This window comes from Macaca fascicularis, chromosome 15 (assembly GCF_037993035.2).
Source record: "Macaca fascicularis isolate 582-1 chromosome 15, T2T-MFA8v1.1".
In the NCBI taxonomy this organism is placed as follows: Eukaryota; Metazoa; Chordata; class Mammalia; order Primates; family Cercopithecidae; genus Macaca; species Macaca fascicularis.
The window spans coordinates 16434230-16453891 of NC_088389.1; the positions used below are offsets into that span (position 1 = coordinate 16434230).

The 19662-nt window shown below is 54.8% G+C and overlaps 1 protein-coding gene across 1 annotated transcript in view; it reads left to right on the plus strand.

Moving 5' to 3' along the window:
* The first annotated feature begins 762 nt into the window (after positions 1-762).
* Positions 763-19662, plus strand: part of NIBAN2 (niban apoptosis regulator 2) — a 63130-nt gene continuing 44230 nt past the window's right edge. The window contains exon 1 of the mRNA XM_005582168.5: positions 763-1001. Coding sequence (XP_005582225.3) covers positions 947-1001 — 55 coding nt within the window. The 5' untranslated portion in view covers positions 763-946. The remainder of the gene's footprint in view (positions 1002-19662) is intronic.

The following is a 19662-nucleotide window of genomic DNA, read 5'->3' on the forward strand; positions in this document are numbered from 1 at the left end:
CCCGCGTGAAATGCCCATATGCTGGGCCTGAGGCAAGCCCGCCTGGCACTGGGGCGGGGGTGCCTTCGGGCCAGAGCCTTCCCCACCCCCTTCCTATAGCCATTGTGCAAGACCGGCCGGCACACCTTCTGGGGCAGGTCGAATCAAGGCCAGGGAACTTCCTGAGCGCGGGCAGTGGCGGGCGGGACTGGGGGGGCAGGGGGCACTGTTCAGGGAAGAGGAGGGGGCGAACACCGAATTCCGGTCCGTAGGTCCAGGCGTCCCCTGCCAGTGCCCCACATCCTCCTCGGAGCCATTCTTTTCCCGCGCGGGCACGGTTGGGGAGGGGAGCGGGGTGACACTCAGGCTGGAGTCTCTCAGAGCACCCCCAGTTTTTCAGCTGCCCCCACCAGCCCCGTCTCTTTCTATGCTTAGGTACAGGGCGAGTACGCTCTCCGCGCGTCTCTCCGCGCGTCTCTCCGCGGTCTCCCTTTCTGGGACCTTCTCTTTGTCTCCGTCTCCAGGGCGGTCCCGGCGTCCCCGGCCCCTGTGCCCCGCCCGCCCGAGGCAGCGGAGGGGGCGGGGCATACGGGGCGGGCCCTGGAGGGGCTGGGTGGGGCGCAGGGGTATAGGACCGAGGGCGGGGCGGGGTGGGGCCCGGCGGGCGCAGGGGTGCAGGGCAGCGGGCGGGGAGGGGGCGGGGTTGCCCTGCGGGGGCGTGGCCTGGTGGGGCGGGGCAGGGCGCAGGGGTGCAGGGCCGAAGGCGGGGAGGGGGCCAAGGCTGCCAGCTGGTGGGACCGGGCCCGACCGGGAGCGGAGCCGGAGCGGAAGCCGCAGCCGGGCGTCGGGAGCGTCGGGAGCGGGGGAAGCAGGGCGGGCTGGGTTCCATGGCGCCAGCGGCGTCCGCCTGAGCAGCGCGGGCAACAGCAGAGGCGTCGGCCGGATCGGGCCGCGACTCCTCCTGGCCATGGGGGACGTGCTGTCCACACACCTGGACGACGCCCGGCGCCAGCACATCGCAGGTGAGGGTCGCGCCGCGCCACGCGCGCCCAGGGTCCCGCCAGAACCCCCGGACCACGCCCCCGCCCCGGCCAGCAGTCGGCGCCGGGGCCGGGATCTCGGGGGAGTCAGGCCGGGCGGGTGGGAGCCGCCAGGGAGCGCGCCCCGCGTCCGAGCTCGTTCCCTCCGAGCCTGGGCGCCCCTTCCCGCGCTCTTCTGAGCGCCACCTTTACCGGCTGAAGGGGACTCGGAACCCCTTCTCTCCCGAAACTCCTTCGGATCCCGGGCTTGGCTAACCCCAGCTCACAACCCCTGGCCGAGCTGGGGCAGGGGTCGCAGCCTGCCGCCCACCGTTGACTGTCCCCGCCCAGAAACGTTCCAAGCCCATGCGCTATCAGCTTTGGGATCTCCCTGACCCAGTCAGCGCGCGCTCACCTTCCTCCCCAGCCGTCCCGTCCCCAGCTCCGCTGGGCCCCAGCCCTGGTACACGTGGCGGAGGCTTCCTGAGGACGGGCCCATGAAGGCCCGGGACTGATCCTGGGGAGCGGGGCCAGGGATCGATAGGGCGCCCCGGAGGCGGTGGGGTTCCATGTTCTTTGGCGCAGACAGCAGGCTGCCCCTGTCAGCAGCAGGGGCCAGGGGACTGGTCACCAGAGTGGGGGGCCCTCAGGGCCAGTCGCCAGCCCCTTCAACCCCGTCCTTCAGCCAACCCTGCTCTCAGCCTATTACTGCACAGTGGCCACTTCTTCCAAGGACAGCTGTCCCCAAGGCTCCTGGGGAAGCCGGAGCTGCGGTGGAGGCCTGGGTTCCTTTTCCCTACAGACTCTGGAGAAGGCGGAGATAGGATGAGGATCTCGGCTGCCTGAGAAACTCTTCTCTGGCCGAGCTCTCCTGGCTGGTGGAGCTGCCCTGGGTGGAATCCCAGCATTTGCTTCCCAGACATCTGTCCTGTACACCTTGGTTTTCTCCTCTTTGAAATGGGGTCGGTGCTTTCTTTCTTATTAATGAGTTGTTGGGAGGCTTATGTGGAGTAACTCACATGGCTTGCTTAGCACAGAGCCTGGCATAGGAGAGGCACTTATACGTGGGGTGACGGTTCAGGTGGGTTGCCCCTCACTGTCTAGTGGGCCCTAAGCACCGCGTCTGCCTGCACTTATTTTTGTGTCCTGTAGAATTTCACCACCGTGTTCTCCACGGTCCCTTGAGAGCAAGAAGCCCTGAGAGCAGTGGCCAGGTGTCCTTTAACTCCATGTCTCCAGGGCCGCACCCATGCTGGGCACCAGAGAGGTGCTGGGGAGGTCTGCCAAGTGACTGTGGTCCTGGGCCAAGTCCTAAGGCCAGAGTCCCTCCCTTGTTCTAGGCCTGGGGCTGGCTGGACACAGGGGTGATTGGGGTGATGTGGAAATGAATCAGACCCTCTCTAGCCTCTCACCAGTGTGGAGTGAAGTCCTGGAAAGCCTCCTTGTCGACCAGGCCTGGACTCTGGGAGGAGGAAGGGCCAGGGCGGAGCCTTCCTGTCCCCTCCCTGTCACAGCAGCCTCCTGGGGCTCTGTAACAGTCCCTCCATTCAGGACCTCCTGTTGAGGCCCCTCGAGTGGCCTGGGTGGGGTGTGCCATGCGTTCCGTGGGGTTTTTCCTCTCCCCATACTCAGTGCTGGGCCTCCCTGCCTTCCTGTCTCCTGGGCTGAGAATTGCCAGCCCACCCGCTCTCCCCTGGCATGTTACAGGGGAGTGGACGGAGACCACAGAAGGTGAAGTGTCCTTTACTGGAGAGGGTTGGATTTGTTTTCTGGGTACCAGGCTGGGTGGGAGAAAGTTGTGCCCACTCAGAGCCTGCTGGTCTCTCTCTTCTCCACACTTCAGTGCTATTTATAACCCTCTTTAAACGCCTCGAATTCCTGGTCCAGACTCACCTGAGGAGAGTTCCTGATGTGGAGGGGTGGGGTGTCGGAAGGGGGCAGCCGGGAAGCCTCCCAGCCTCCTCCAGAGGAAGTGAACTGCCTTAGAAATCTCTGCTGGAAGGGAATGAGGGCGTGTATTTGCCATCTCCAGTGATCCAGGCACCTTCTTCACCCCACCCAAGGAGCAGTAGGTACTCTCAAAGCCGGCAATTAAAATTCCAGAGCCCTCCCTACCTGAGGCCTTGTTCTGTGCCCCAGTAGAAATGTCAGAATTAGAGACATCCCTTCCCATACTGCTCTGAGCTCCCGGGCCTGTTAGGGTTCCGAGGTTTGACCTGTAGCTTTGTGTCCGCCCCGAGCAGGTAAGCAGGTGAATGCCAGCCTGCCTGCAAGTCCTGGCAAAGGTCAGGCGTGCTCCCGGCCACGGTGCTGTTTTGCTGCCACGGCACCTTTCATCCTGGGATTTCAAAGCCCCCGGCAAGCAGAGGCTTGTCTCCACACCAGGAGCCCCGCGGGGCTGGTGGCAGGTTGACTCCCGCCTCCTTACACGGGGGAGTGTGCGGGGAGGAAGAAGCTCTAGCCCGGGAGCTGGGAGGCCTGAGGATCCTCGGGCAGGCCACTTCCTCTCCCTGGGTCTCAGTTTCCCTAGTTGTGAACCGAAGTGGGTGGGCTACTCGATGGCTGAAGTCCCTTTCAGCTCTGAGGGTCTAACAGTCCCAAATTTTCCCCACAAATCTCCCCCAGACTGAAGCCAGCTCAAGGTCCCAATATAACTTCTGCAACCTTGGAGTAACATTTTTTTTTTTTTTTTTTTTGAGACAGGGTCTTGCTCTGTCACCCAGGCTGGAGGGCAGTGGCATCATCATAGCTAACTGCAGCCTTGACCTCCTGGGCTCAAGTGATCCTCCCACCTCAGCCTCCCAAGTAGCTGGGACTACAGGCATGCGCCACCATGCCGAGCTAATTTGTGTGTGTGTGTGTGAGACAGGGTCTCCCTATGTTGTCCAGGCTGGTCTTGAACTCCTGGGCTCAAGCAATCCTCCTTTGAGATCAAGCAAGGCTCCTTTGGGAGCCTTGGCCTCCCAAAGTGCTAGGATTACAGGTGTGAGCTTCCCGCCCCTCAGCTAACATCTTTTTAGTTTTTTGGAGACAGAGTCTCACTCTCTCTCCCAGGTTGGAGTCCAGTGGCACAATCTCAGCCCACTGCAACCTCCACCTCCTGGGTTCAAGTGATTCTCCTGCCTCAGCCCTCTGTTACAGGTACGCACCACCATGCTCGACTGATTTTTGTATTTTTAGTGGAGATGGGGATTTCACCATACTGGTCAGGCTGGTCTTGAACTCCTGACCTCAGGTGATCTGCCCTTCTCAGCCTCCCAAAGTGCCAAGATTACAGGCGTGAACCACCACACCCAGTCAAAAATAACAGCTTTATTGAGGCATAATTCACCTACCATACAATTCACCCACCTAAAATGTACACTTCAGTGGTTTTTAGTATATTCACAGAATTGCACAACCATTGCCACCGTCAAAGTTGGAGCGTTTTCATCAGTTCTGAAAGAAATCCCTTACTCTTACTCCCTTAGTAGTTGCTCCTGTTTCCTCCTAGTCCCTCCCAACTCTAGGCAACCACTGAACATTTTGTCTAATTTCAAAAGTAATGTATGCCCAGGCCAGGTGTGGTGGCTCACGCCTGTAATCTCAGCACTTTGGGAGGCTGAGAAGGGTGAATTGCTTGAACTGGGGAGTTCAAGACCAGCCTGGGCAACATGGCAAAGCCCTGTCTCTAGTAAAAATACAAAACATTATCCGGGCATGGTCATGTGGTTCCAACTACACGGGAGGCTGAGGTGGAAGGATTGCCTGAGCAAAAGTAACACATGCACAAACAATTTAAGAGGGTAAAATAAAAAATGAAACTAGCCAGGAGAGGTGGCGGACGTCTGTAGTCCCAGCTACTCGGGAGACTGAGGCAGGAGAATGGCGTAAACCCGGGAGGCGGAGCTTGCAGTGAGCTAAGATCCGGCCACTGCACTCCAGCCTGGGTGACAGAGCGAGACTCCGTCTCAAAAAAAAAATTAAAATTAAAATTAAAAAATTAAAAAATTAAAATAAAAAATGAAAGCACCCTCCATCTTTCTGCCTTAAATGTCACTTCCCAGAAGTCACTTAAGTGTGGTGTGTCACCGTTTCCAAACCTACCTTTCTCTGTACATGCTCATAATAGCTTGGTTTATAAAAAGAGTTTTTTTTTTTTTTTTTTTTTGAGATGAAGTCTCACTTTGTCGCTCAGGCTGGAGTGCAGTGGCAAGATCTCAGCTCACTGCAACCTCCATCTCCCAGGTTCAAGCAGTTCTCCTGCCCCAGCCCCTTGAGTAGCTGGGATTACAGGCGTGCACCATCATGCCCAGCTAATTTTTGTATTTGTAGTAGAGACAGAGTTTCACCGTGTTGACCAGGCTGGTCTCCTGACCTCAGGTGATCCACCCACCTCGACCTCCCAAAGTGCTGGGATTACAGGTGTGAGCCACCACACCCGACTATAAAAAGAGACCTTGCTCTACGCTTCTGTGGTTTGATTTTTTTCACTTGGTAAACTGGTGGACATCTTTCTGTGTCAGAACACACAAGACTACCTCATTCTTCTCTTGGTGAGTTCGTTTCTGTGCATGGATGCTTCATTTACCCAGCCCCTTGTGAATGGACGTTTGGGTTGTCCAAGTATTTTGCTAGTATTCATAGTGCTGCTTGAACCTGCTGGTACAAACCTGGTAATGTTCCAGTATCAGAGAGGCCCTGAAATAAAACTCCTGGGTCACTTTTTTTTTTTTTTCTTTTTGAGACGGAGTCACGCTTTGTGGCCCAGGCTGGAGTGCAGTGGCATGATCTCGGCTCATTGCCACCTCTGCCTCCTAGGTTCAAGCAATTCTCCTGTCTCAGCCTCCTGAGTAGCTGGGACTACAGGCGCCCACCACCACGCCTGGCTAATTTTTGTATTTTTAGTAGAGACGGGGTTTCACCATATTGGTCGAGTTGGTCTCGAACTCTTGACCTCAGGTGATACACCCGCCTCTGCCTACCAAAGTGCTGGGATTACAGGCATGAGCCACCATGCCCGGCCTGGGTCACCTTTTGATAGATGGACACATAGCCTTTAAGAAGGCAGCAGACGTTTGACGCTCTTCTGCCAAGGTGGACCTTAGCATTGAGCATTTTTCTCCTTTTGACAACCAGATATGAGAAGGGTGTCTTAATTACTTATTGAGCCTTTTTCCAAAGTTATTTTAAAAACTTAACCTCTCTTCTGGTTGCGGTGACTCAAACGCCTATAATTCCAGCACTTTGGGAGACTGAGGCAGGCAGATCACCTGAAGTCAAGAGTTTGAGACTAGCCTGGCAAACATGATGAAACCCCGCCTCTACTAAAAATTTAGCCAGGCCTGGTGGTGCGTGCCTATAGTCCCAGCTACTTGGGAGGCTGAGGCACAAGAATCGCTTGAACCCGGGAGGCGGAGGTTGCAGTGAGACAAGATCGCGCCATTGCACTCCAGCCTGGGTGACAGAGTGAGACTCTTGTCTCAAAAAAAAAAAAAAAAAAAATCTACCTCTCAACATTTGGGAAGTGGCTGTAGGTGCCAAGAGTGAAGGGATGGAGGGGTTCCACCTTCTGCCACCCCTCACCCTGCTGTGCGGCTTCCTCATTGCTCCCCTGGACTTTGCAGAGAGACCAGGCTAGCCGGAAGCAGTGCCTGGGCCCGGGCTGCTGCCCTTAGCCAAGGTCTGGGTCAGCCCCTGGGGGTGAAGCATCTGAGGATGCTGGTGACTCTCTGTTGAGTCTTACGTAACATGCTTTTGTTGGCTTTGACCCTGCCTTCCCCTCCATCCAGCCTCCTCTAGTCCCCCCGACTCTGTTCCTTTCCCACTGCTGGGGCCTGAGTGCTGGCCTCGCCTACTCGGAGCTGCTCCAGCCTCCTCGGAGCCTCTAGTCCTTCCCACACACACTGCCGAAGAGACCTTTCTAAACCCACGCTGGGCCATGGCTGCCCTCCCTGCTGTCTGAGGAGTGAAGCAGAAAAACAGGAATAGGAACCACTCACCCGCCATCCCGCAATAACCGCTTCATCCTCTGGAAGTACTTCCCTTCTGTGGCGATCGTTACACTTTGCCGGGACCATGACTCAAGTTTGTGTCTCGCTTCTTTCACTACGTGATTTATAATAAACGTCTCTCCCAGGTCATTAAAACCTCCCTGGAAGCATCCCCAAAGGCTGCATTTTATTCTATTTGAAAGTGTCCCTCTGTCCTCAAATAGATAATCAGGCTCGGGGTGATAACCGTAAAGATTAGCAACGGTTTAACTGAGGACTTGCTATGTGCCAAGCCTTCCTTTGTCTGTGTTATCTCATTGAATCCGCACCTCAGTGGCAGGCCTGGACCGCGAGTAGTCCAAGGCCTTAGCTATTTAAACCACGTTCCGCTATGACTATGTCGTCCGTGGTGTCCAGATTGGGCAGGGGGACACTGTGAAAAAGGCCTCCTAGAGAGGTAAGCTTTTGGAGGTGGGGAAAGGAAGTGGGAGGAGGAACCAAGTGGGAATACAGCACCTTGTGTCAGACTCCCATAGGTTGCACAAATCTATCCCACCCGTCATTACTCAGTCTGAGACTCACAGCCTCTGACCAGCCCCGTTCTCCTTCCCTGCGCCCCGCCCCCCCTCCTTCCCTGCGGGCAGAGCTCATGACTCACTCCACCCCGGGCTCCTGCAAGCATCATCCTGCGGTTGCAGAAATTCCTGCACTGCTTTTTCCTTGCCCTGCCCCACCCCATCCACTTCTGTGCCGGAGGAAGAAGGGTGTTGTGTAGACGCTGCTGGGCAGAGGTTTAAGGAAGGAGTCGGGGCAGATACCTAGGTTTAAAACCGGTGAGGGTGGAGCAAAGCCATTCTCTTCTCCTGGTAGAATCTTAGGGCCTGAGTCATGGAAGGCTACAATCTTTTGATCTCACACATTTTAAAACTGGAAGAACAGGAAGTGTCCACCCCCTGGGACTGGTCCTGTTTTTTTGGAGCTGGGCTGCTTCTGACCCACGAAGGTGAAGGGGCCTGCCTGGTGACATAGTGGATGGTAAGCCTGAAGAAGCAGGGAGACCAGAGGTTTTGGGGAAGGCTTTCCAGTCAGACTGCTTGGGTTCGAGTCCTGGCTCTGCCACTCGATGGACTGGTGTCTGGGGGCAAGTCAGTCACCCTCTCTGAGCCTCACAGCCCTCCTTCCATGAGGATGATAGTTCTGGCATCTCGAGGTGTGAGGGTCAAGTCCCCTGGTCGGTGCAGAACAGTGTTGGTGGGAGGTGACAATACGTGAGTGATAGCTATTATGACTGTGACTTTATTGAGCTAACTTGACACCCAGGGAGATGTGTCTGGTCCGTCTGTGGCCTCTTGAATCCCCTTCTCCCTGCCATGTGTTCCAGGAAGTTGACATGACCCGCTCCCTTCCTAGGCAGCCCTAAATACGAGAACCTTCTTCCCTTCCAAGGTCAGAGGAGCACCAGCCTGTGGCCCTGGACACCTGGGGTATCCAGCGAGTTCTTGGAGGGCGGTGGGATGGGGCTGTGGTTCCAACAAGGTCAGTCACTCGGCAGCAGCATCCACTCTGTGTCTGGCATGTGGCAGTGCACAGAGGAAAAGGGTGGGAAGACGGACGGGAACGTGCTCCCTCCTTGCCCACCCATGTTTCAAGAACGAGGCTCGTAAGCCTCAAGCCTGGTCCCATTGACCACTTGCTGTGTGACTCTGGACCCAATGGCCGTGCCTCTCTGTGCCTTTTTTCCCCATCTGTGACCTCAAGGCCAGTATCTACTCTTGGGAATTCTCTGCCTCTGAAAACCCTTTTGTAGGGGCCTCAAGATGCCTTCCAAAGGCAGGGCTGGATGACTTCTATGTAGAAATAGATGTGCATGCCTGTGAGACCATCAAGGGGTGTGATGAGCTCTGGCCCCCGACACACATAGTCCTTATTTCTTTTTTTTTTTTTTTTTTTTTTGAGACGGAGTCTCGCTTTGTCGCCCAGGCTGGAGGGCAGTGGCGCGATCTCGGCTCACTGCAAGCTCCGCCTCCCGGGTTCACGCCATTCTCCTGCCTCAGCCTCCGAGTAGCTGGGACTACAGGCGCCCGCCACCTCGCCCGGCTAATTTTTTGTATTTTTAATAGAGACGGGGTTTCACCGTGTTAGCCAGGATGGTCTCGATCTCCCGACCTCGTGATCCACCTGCCTCAGCCTCCCAAAGTGCTGGGATTACAGGCGTGAGCCACCGCGCCCGGCCAGTTCTTGTTTCTTGTATTAATTCAATCAATAGTTATTGAATACCTACTGTGTGCCCGGCGCTGTGCCGGGCACCAGGGACACACAGCTGCACAATCACATGGTGTCTGCCTGCGTGTGCTTCCTGGCTGGCCGTCCCTCCTCAGGGCAAGCAGTTTTCCCAAAGGGAAAGGCCTTCCTTGGGAAGGTGTAAGAGAGACTGGCCTGGGGTGGGCCAGTCCTGCTGGGACTCAGGATGGGGAAGGTAGAGGGAACCACAAGGGCTGGTCTTAGAAAGGAGAGGCTTTTGTCCTGACGGTCCTGGGGAGGCCTTGGAGGCATTTTCAGGCAGAAGTGGCACCGGTGGGTCAACTGTGAGTGAGTGTGGATGGGAGGAGATGAACCCTGTGGTGAGAGGGACTGGACCTGCGTGGGTGGGGGTCAGGTGCAGTGAGGGACATGTGTGTACAGAGGGGTGGCGTGGCCAGGCCTCAGTGATGGTGCTGGGCAGGGCTGGGGCGAGCTGATGTCCGTGACTCTTGGCTACAGGGAAACCTGTCCAGATTCTGTAGGTTGTTTTATCAAGGCAGACCTCCAACCACTGGTCTTGCAGCCTCCGCTCCCACTCTTCCAGTAACAGGAAACTCACTCCCTTCCCAGGCAGCCCTGAAAATGAGAACCTTCTTCCCCTCCAAGGGCAGAGTAGAAAGAGGCCGGGAGTCGGAGGACCTGGTTTTGAGATGCTGTCAGGACTGCCCTGTCGTTTGGCAGCTGCCCTCCCTTCTCTGGACCTCAAATTCCTCATCTGTAAAGTGAGCACAACAGTATCCCAGGCCCCCGAGGCTGTTGTGTAGGGTCGGTGAGATGATGTGGCCGGAGCTCTTCGCGCTCAGGGAACATCAGCTCCTGGTTCATCCGCTGTTACCGTTATGTGTGGCTCACACAGGACATTGGCCAAGGGAGGCCCTCCTCTTGTAGACCGGAAGTGCTATGTGTTGGCGTGGGTGCTGGGTGGAGGGTCCACGTGCAGGGGTGGAGGCCCCAGGGGTAACTGGGCATCCAGGAGGCGAGGAAGAATGAACTGTGGTTTGCAAAGTGCAGACCTCATTTTCCCACCCGCCTGTCTGTGGCCAAGCCAACTGCAGCTGCCATCCGTCTTTCCCATGCCCCATGCTGAGCAGAACTATTTGCATCCAGCTGAATTTGTGAAGCTTAGCACCTTCTAGAAAAGGAGTCCCTTGGGAAGAAACCGCCCACCCACTCGTGCTCCACTCACCTGATTTATTCCACCTGCCAGGAGCCCCTGGTAGGTGTGGGCTAGGAGGCAGGCTCCCCAGGATGTGTGCCTGGCAACCTCTGGCAAGCCCTTTCTTCTCTCTGTGCCTCCTCCTCACTTTGCCTATCTGTGCAATGGGCATGCCCTTCCAGCTCTGACCTCTTGGGAACCTGTGGGCCTTGGGTTGCACTGAAGGCACTGAGCAGGTGCAGCACCTCCGTATTGTAGGAGGCCATCTTGCTGTTGAAGGAAGAGCTTGCTCTGAAAGCTGTCCTGTGCCTGACCTGAGCTGGGAACTGGGGACGAAGCAGTGACATGAGCCCTGATCTCGTGGAACTCATGCCAGCCAAGAAGGTTCCATCATGTTGGATGTGCTGTGGCTTATGTTACAAAGTCCGTGGATCTTTATGTTTCCCGGAGTGTATGTTTGTTTCAACACTCAGGCGGCCCATCTCAAGAGGCAGCGTGTCTGGTCTTGACCTGGTGGCAGTATGCTTCCGCCACTGGAAGCTATGTGGCCTTTGGCACACAACTCTCCTCCTTGGAGGTCCAGCTGCCGCTAAGATGGGACTGGTGGTCCCTGCCTTTGGGTTGGGTGAAGGTTCTGGGAGGTGCACTAAGCAGTTCCCGGCCTGTGCAGGGTGCCCAGTAAATGGCAGTTGCATTTTTGCTGAGTTCTTAGGGAAGCTGTGTGTCATTTGCCTGGCCTGTCAGAGATTTAAGGGGTGATTCAGGCATCTAGAGGAGGAGGGAGCTGACAATTGCACTTCTGTTTTGCTTTTTGTTTTTGCTTTTTTTGAGTGCAGTGTTCTCTGGGAGGTGAAGGGTAGAAAAGAGAGCTGGGTTTGAGCTTTGGGGCGGGCAGGCCTGGTGGGCTGGGGGAGGTATCTGCCTCTCACCCAGCCCTGCCTTGATTTTTGAGGTGCTGATGAGAAGTGTCTGCTTTTCTTTTTCAGGCCCAGACCCCTCCTCCTCCTAGCCCTGGAGGACCCCATGAGCTCCTCTAACCAATCCCCTCCTTTTTCTCATGCCTGAGTAAACTGAGACCCAGGAAGAGGAAGGGACATGCCTATGCTCTCAGGGGCACCAGAGCTTGGCTGGAACCCAGGGCCTTGACCCCAGCATGAAGCTTTTCCCTCTCCGACTTCTTACTTTGCCCCCCGCACCCGTGCAGGGCCCCAGATGGCAAGGGATGGCCAGGGAAGGAGTGATTGGGCCGGGTGGGGCTGCAGAACTTATAATTATGAAAACTGGGTAAACAAACAAGCTCTCTGGGAGAGAAGCAAGCCCTGTGGGGGCCTCACAGATGGGCCTGTGTCCGAGGAGCCAGCCCAGGCCTGTCTGTGCACAGACAGTGAGGGGCTGTGTTGGACTTAAAAAGCCAAAGCCACACGCCCCTCCCACCCCCACTCCTGTATTTCAGGCTGCCAGGAAAAGGGGAGGGGGAAAGGGGCAGCCCCTCCTTCCAAGGGGATAGGGGCTGACCCCTTAGGACTCTCCTGGGGTCAGCTCTCCTGGCCCGGCTTGGGGCAGTCACAGCTCACTGTGTGACCTCAAGGGGCGTCTCTCCTCTGGGCCTCAGTTCTCCATCTCTAGAGTAGAGGTGACCCCATCTCTCAAGGAGGGTGGCAGGATGGGGAAAGATTTGAGCCAACTGTTTGAATACACTGAGCCCTTTCTCTCACCCTGACCCGAGGCCAACTGGGATCTCAGAAACTCTTCATTTCTCTCTGGTCAGAGGCAGGGGCCCCTCTTGGAGCAGAGGAGTGACTTTCTCAGTGACCTGAGAGCCGGCCTGGTCCTGGGAGACCAAACCTCCAATCCCGGCCCGGCTAGAGCAGGCTGCCCAGCTCAGCTTTCCTGTCTTCCTGCTGAGACTGTGGCAGAATCTGAGAGGAGCTGTTTCTGGTGCCTGCCCTGCAGGCTGGGGGCTGGGTGGCTTGCCCTGCTTGGAGGCCCCCGGGTGGAGCCTGGCAGACTTCCTGTGCAATTGGGGCTGAGCCCCCGCCCTCCCTCCCCTCTTCCTGCAGTCCCCTGTGTGGTTTCTGGGAATCCAACTCTGTAGATGGGAGGCCAGTCCAGCTTCAGACCTCTGTGGCCTTGGGTGAACTCCTGCCTCTCCTCCAGGCCTCAGTTTCCCCCATGGTTCAATGGAGGGGTTGGATAAGAGCCTCTGGTAGTAGAGTGACCTTGCTACTAACCATGTGTCACCCTCCTTCAGACTGACCCTTCCAGGCTGCCCTGTGTCCTCAAGGTCAAGTCCAGACCCTGAAGTGCCCTCACAGACCAAGCCCTGCAGCCAGCAGCCCCACTCCTGGCAGGTGGGATCAGACTTTTCCTCTGAGCTCCCACAGCCCCTTGGCCACCTGTGTGTACCTGTAGCCCTTCTCACATGGTTGTGATTCTTTTTTGTTTTTGTTTTTGAGACAGGGTCTTGCACTGTTGCCCAGGCTGGAGTGCAGTATTGCAATCATAGCTTACTGCAGCCTCGACCCCTCGCTCAGGCTCCAGCAATCCTTCTGCCTCAGTCTCCCCAGTAGCTGGGATCCCAGGTGTGCACCATCACATGGGGCTAATTTATTTTTATATTTTGTATAGGCAGAGTCTTCGTGTGTTACCCAGGCTGGTCTCAAACTCCTGAGCTAAGCGATCCTCCTGCCTGGCCTCCCAAAGTGCTGGGATCACAGGTGTTTGAACCACCGTGCCCAGCCCATCCATGGTTGTGATTCTTTTTTTTGTTTGTTTGTTTGTTTTTTTTTTGAGACGTTGTCTTGCTCTGTCGCCCAGGCTGGAGTGCAGTAGCGCGATCTCGGCTCACCGTAAGTTCCACCTCCTGGGTTCATGCCATTCTCCTGCCTCAGCCTCCTGAGTAGCTGGGACTACAGGCGCCCGCCACCACACCCGGCTAATTTGTTTTCGTATTTTTAGTAGAGACAGGGTTTCGCCGTGTTAGCCAGGATGGTCTTGATTTCCTGACCTCATGATCCGCCTGCCTTGGCCTCCCAAAGTGCTGGTATTACAGGCATGAGCCACTGCGCCCTGCCCCATGGTTGTGATTCTAATTCCCATCTATGATACAAGTACCTGAGGGCTCACTCACCTTGGGCTCCCCTGAGGTAGACAGGTGGCCTCACAGCTCAGACTTGCTCCACCAGCAGCTGAACAAGTGCCACTAGGTCAGGTGCCGTGACACTTTATGCCTTAGTTTCATTAGCTGTAAAATGGGCGTGATAATACTTCTAACCCACTGGATTGTAAAGGTTATTAAAAAATTATGTGTGTAAAGCATAAGAAATGCTCAGGAGTCAATAACTGTAATGAACATTTATTAGTGCAAATTGTTTTAGTTCCCTAGCAGGAACGAATGAATGAATGAATGCCATCGCAAGGTCCTACAACCTGGGAGCATGGGGATCCCAAAGCTCCATGGATGAAGGGCCTGGTAGGTGCAGAATGTGTGTGTGTGTGGTTGGTGGGGGCTAGTTACAGAGGGAAAGGGAAGATGTGGGAGGGGTTTGGAGTGGTGACATCCCCCCTGCCCTTGTGGAAGGAGTGGTTTGGGCCCCTCTGTGTCTCAGACCCGCAGGCACGAAGCCGTGTGGCCATCCACAACTTCCTTCCTCCTGCCTGTGTTCCTCGAAGCGTGACTCACTGGCTTTGAGCCCTTCATTCTTGTCCTTGAGCCCCTAGGGTGAGGCGGGTAGAGTCCTTCTTGGATTGGCCGGCTCTCTCTCTGAGTTCCTCTCTATTCCTGGCCTTCTGCAGCTTCTGAGCGTGACAGGCAGGGATGGAGGGGTGGGGGTAGGGCGGGGTGGACACCTGGGCCCTGGTCCTGGTGACCCCCTGTGTGTCAGGCCTGGGGCGGGCACCCGCTGAGGGCCCACCCAGGGCTTGGATCTGAGCTGGTGCGGCTGAAACAGCCCAGTCAATCTCACCCTGGCCCTGCCCTTGTAGAGCTCCTGGCTGGTCAGGAGACACACTGAACAATTACCACTCAGTCATTAATTAAAATCATTACCAGAGGGCAAATTGCTATAAAGAAATGGCCACTCTTCCCTGGGAGCTCACGTGTCCCGGGATCTCCCCAGCAGTGCCTGTGGTTTGCTTTCCTGTCACAGAAGAGGAAACACAGCCCCCCGAGTGGGAAAGGGAGGAGGTTCAGCTCTGTGGCAAGTCCTGTGCCCACCTGGGGCCTCAGGATCTCATCACCCGTCTTAGATGTGTGCTGTTCAAGTGATCTGCCTGCCTTGGCCTCCCAAAGTGCTGGGATTACAGACGTGAGCTGCCACTCCTCACTCTAAGGTGTGCTGTTCAGGAGGCCCGGGGTCCGCCACTGGCCCCCCACGGTTCTGGGTGGGTGGGCTGGCATCGGGATTTTAGCCTGGGGACTGTGGAACTGCACTGAGAGCTGGGTTTGTTGTCCTGAATCCCTCCTTTGTGTGTCCCTAGACAGAACTATGGGGTCTGGAAACTGCTGTGACTAAAGTATTAGGACCTTCTAAAGGCTAGGCAGGAAATGGGGGCTGGCAAGGGTGGTCATCCCCCTCCCCAGTCCCACCACCAATATACAGGACAGCAAAAAAGTGGCCCAAAGCCCTGGGAGAAACCCACCCCCACATTTCACATCTAGAATATACCCCATTAGGTAACAAAATGGTTACATTACAGCATGGGGGATGTAATGGAAACAATGTATTAGCGGGCATTGTTCAATGACATAATATGTAGCCATTAAAAGTGATGATTCAGTTTTGTATGTCTGAAAGTGTGTATGTTTGTATAGGCATAGAACAAAATAAGGAAAGAAATTCACCAAAATTGAAATAGAGGTTATTTTGGGGTGGCAGGATAATGGATTATTTAAATTTTTTCATTCTCTCCTGATTTTTTTTGTTGTTGTTTTTTATTTTTTTATTTTTATTTTTTTATAGTGAGTGTATTAAATCAAAAAGAATAACCTGGCTGGATGCGGTGGTTCAGGCCTGTAATCCCAGCACTTTGGTGGCTCACGCCTGTAATCCTGGCACTTTGGGAGGCTGCGGTGGGCAGATCACCTGAGGTCAGGAGTTTGAGACCAGCCTGGCCAACATGGTGAAACCCTGTCTCTACTAAAAATACAAAAATTAGCTGGGCATGGGGGCACGCGCCTGTGGTCCCAGCTACTCAAGAGGCTGAGGCAGGAGGATTGCTTTAACCTGGCAGGCCGAGGTTGTGGTGAGCCAAGATTGTGCCATTGCACTCCAGCCTGGGTGACAGAGTGAGACCCTGTCTCAAAAAGCAAAAAAAAAAAAAAAAAAAAAAAAAGCCAACCCTATTGACTGTATGTAGTGGAACAATTTGATTCCTGTCTGACTTCAGAATCTAAGCCATACTGGCTTGACTGGAGCCCCAAGGGGTTGCAAGCACAGGACAGGCTCCAGAGAGGGGAAGACGGAAGGAAAAATTCTGGAAGAGGGGTGTTTGAGCTGAATATCCGAGGACAGGAGGGATTTTAGCCAGCAGAGTTGGGGTAAGCGTGAGTGGAGGGTGTGGCCTGGCATAGACCCTTGCTTATCCAAGGTGGGGAGCTGAGCATAACCTTGAGTGCCAGGCAAAGGGACTGGGAAGTGGGGAGTCCTTCTCATGAACACTTGTTAGCTGGACTTTAGAACGAGGACTCAATTTCTGTGACAAGGGCATGGACAGCAACAAACTTGTGTTAGGTAGGCTTTTTCTGTGTGCCTAGCCTCTGAGCCCCCAGTGGCTATGAGCAGATAGAATTGTGGTAGTTTAGCCCAGAGATGGCAGATGGATTCCACAAATGAGGAGTCTGTCTCCGTGATGAGTGCTGAAGGCCGGGCGTGGGTGGGGGCAGTGGGATGGTGAGGAGTGGTTGGGTACCATCCAACTGGGAAAGCCTATGGCCCATCAGACCTCCAGTCCAGAGGTGTCCCTGCTAATTAAAAACAATTAGCCAGGCATAGTGGCACAAGCCTATAGTCCCAGCTACTTGGGAGGCTGACGTGGGAGGATTGCTTGAGCCCATGAGGTTGAGGCTGCAATTAGCTGGATCACGCTACTGCTCTCCAGCCTGGGCAACAGAGCAAGATAGGGCTCCAGGCCAGACAGAGCTCCAGGTCCCCAGGGATGCTGGTACCTGGCACAGAACTTGGGTGGCCAAAGGCACGCGCTGCACGAGGCTGAGCATGAGGACTCCATTCTGCTGTGCTTAGGGCTTCCCTTCTGCCTGTCTCCATGAGGACCTCAGCTCTCTGCTTCTCCTTACCCATCTGTAGCATGGGGATGGTTGCAGCTACCTTTAAGAGGGTTGTTGTGAGCTTTATGCCAGGGCCACCCCTGGTACCTGGCACACAGCAAATACTCAGGAAGAATTTCTGTCCTTGGGGTTCAGTCCCCAGCCAGGGAACTCCTTCGCTACTGGAAGAGCCTCAGCAGCCTGAACTTGATGGCCAGGATGGTATTAGATCAGATTGCTTGGCAGTGAGCTCTGACCTCCCCCTCAGACCCACTGTGGCTCCCACCTGCCAGCATCTGCCAAAGGTCAGGTTCTTACAGGTCTGGAGGCTTGACCTTTCAACTTTGAGCTTCCCCAGTCTTCCCCCTTTATTATTTTCCCCCCTTTATTATTATTGTTCTTGTTACATAAGCAATATCTAGTGGTCAAAGAAAATTAGAAAATACAGATATTGGGAAGAAAATGAAAATCACCAATAATCCTACCACCCAGAAAAGACTTTCAGGCACCTTCCTGATACATAATTTGTTCTTCTACCTTAATAGTGGGTAGTGGGCCTCCTCCTTGTTGAATGGATATAAAATATTCCATTATGGCTGGGCGAGGTGGCTCATGCCTGTCATCCCAGCATTTTGGGAGGCTGAGACAGGCGGATCACCTGAGGTCAGGAGTTGGAGACCAGCCTGGCCAACATGGTGAAACCCTGTCTCTACTTAAAATACAAAAATTAGCTGGGTGTGGTGGTGCGTGCCTGTAATCTCAGCTACTCGGGAGGCTGAGGCAGGAGAATCACTTGAACCGGGGAGGCAGAGGTTGCGGTGAGCCAAGATCACGCCACTGTACTAAAGACTCTGTCTCAAAAAAAAAAAGAATATTCCATTACGCCTCAATAGTCTGTATTTTAACTTACTCAGCCAAAGCCTTATTGCCAGGCAGTTAGACTTTTTCTGTTTTTCTTTTTTTGTTTGTTTGTTTTTGAGATGGCATCTTGCTCTGTTGCCCAGGCTTGAGAGCAGTAGCACCATCATGGCCAACTGCAGCCTCAGTCTCCTGGGCTCAAGCAATCCTCCCACCTCAGCCTCCCAAGTAGCTGGGACTACAGGCTTGTGCCACCATGCCTGGCTAATTTTTTTTGTTTGTTTTTTTGAGATGGAGTCTCGCTCTGTCGCCCAGGCTGGAGTGCAGTGGTGCGATCTTGGCTCACTGCAAGCTCTGCCTCCCAGGTTCACGCCATTCTCCTACGTCAGCCTCCCAAGTAGCTGGGACTACAGGCATCTGCCACCACGCCCGGCTAATTTTTTTTTATTTTTATTACAGACAGGGTTTCACCGTGTTAGCCAGGATGGTCTCGATCTCTTGACCTCGTGATCCACCTGCCTGGGCCTCCCAAAGTGCTGGGATTACAGGCGTGAGCCACCATGCCTGGTCTAATTTTTTAAAAAAATTTTCTGTAGAGATGGATTCTAACTTTGTTGTCCAGACTGGTCTGAAACTCCTGGCCTCAAGTGATCCTCCTGCCTCAGCCTCCCAAACTGCTGGGATTACAGGCATGAGCCATGGCGTCCATCTCTATTTTTTCTTGTTGTAAACAATGCTGTGTTGGAAAGCTTAAATCAATTAATGGGATTAATCCATTGATTCCACATGGTTTGAGAGCCTTCTCTGGTCAGTGTCAGGCCGTGTGCTGGGACTGGGGGTGCTGGGTGGGGAGGCGGCCACGGTCCTTGCCCTCCTGGGGACCCCTCTCTGGGGAAGACAGACCCAGCATGGCACACCAGCAGAGGTGGGGGCTAGAACGTCTTTGGGAGCCAGGGAGCAGCCCCAATCCAGACCTGCAGAGTCATGGGAGGCCCAGCTGAGGACACCTGCAGCTGGTGACCTGAGGGTGGGGCAAGCCCTGCACCTGCTGCTGACCGAGCTCATGGAGGGGACCTCTCAGGTGAGCCACAAAGGATACAGGAGGAGAGAGTTACAGGCAGAGGGCAGCTCTGCAGAGGCCCAGAGTAGAGAGAGCATGGGCTTTGAGGGAACCAAAACTTCCCAGAGATCGGTGCTGTGGTTCTTGCCAGCCTGGCAGCAGCTCCCATGTGCATGACACTGTGGTAGTTTTTTTTTTTCCTTTCCTCCCCTTCCCCTTCCCCTTCCTTCCTTCTTTTCTTTTCTTTCTTTTCTTTTTTTTTTTTTTTGGAGTTTTGCTCTTGTTGTCCAGGCTGGAGTGCAGTGGCGCAATCTCAGCTCACTGCAACCTCTGCCTCCCGGGTTCTAGTGATTCTCCTGCTTCAGTCTCCCAAGTAGCTGAGACTACAGGCATGTGCCACCACGCCCAGCTAATTTTGTGTATATATATATTTATTTTTTAGACAGAGTCTCTCTCTATCGCCCAGGCTGGAGTGCAATGGCGCGATCACTGCTCACTGCAACCTCCGCCTCCCAGGTTCAAGTGATTCTCCTGCCTCAGCCTCCCGAGTAGCTGGGGTTACAGGCACCCACCACCATACCCGGCTAATTTTTGTTTTTTTAGTAGAGATGGGGTTTCACCATGTTGGCCAGGCTGGTCTCAAAATCCTGATCTCAGGTGATCTCAGGCCTGATCTCAGGCCTGTCTCGGCCTCCCAAAGTGCTGGGATTACAGGTGTGAGCCACGGCATCCTGCCAATTTTGTATTTTTAGTAGAGACGGGGTTTCACTATGTTGGCCAGGCTGATCTCGAACTTCTGTCCTCAGGTGACCCACCCACTTTGGCCTCCCAAAGTGTTGGGATTACAGGCATGAGCCACCGCACCCAGCCTGTAGTGTTTTTTCAAAGTGCTGTTCCATCTGTCCCTTTGTGGGGTGGGGATCACTGCTTCCCTTTTCTTAATGGGGACACAGAAGCAAAGTGATGGGTGTGCCCCAGGGGAGTGGCTGGCGGATCCAGGCCTTTCACTGGCTCAGCACACAGGGGACAGGGGGTTGAAGTGCAGGATCCGC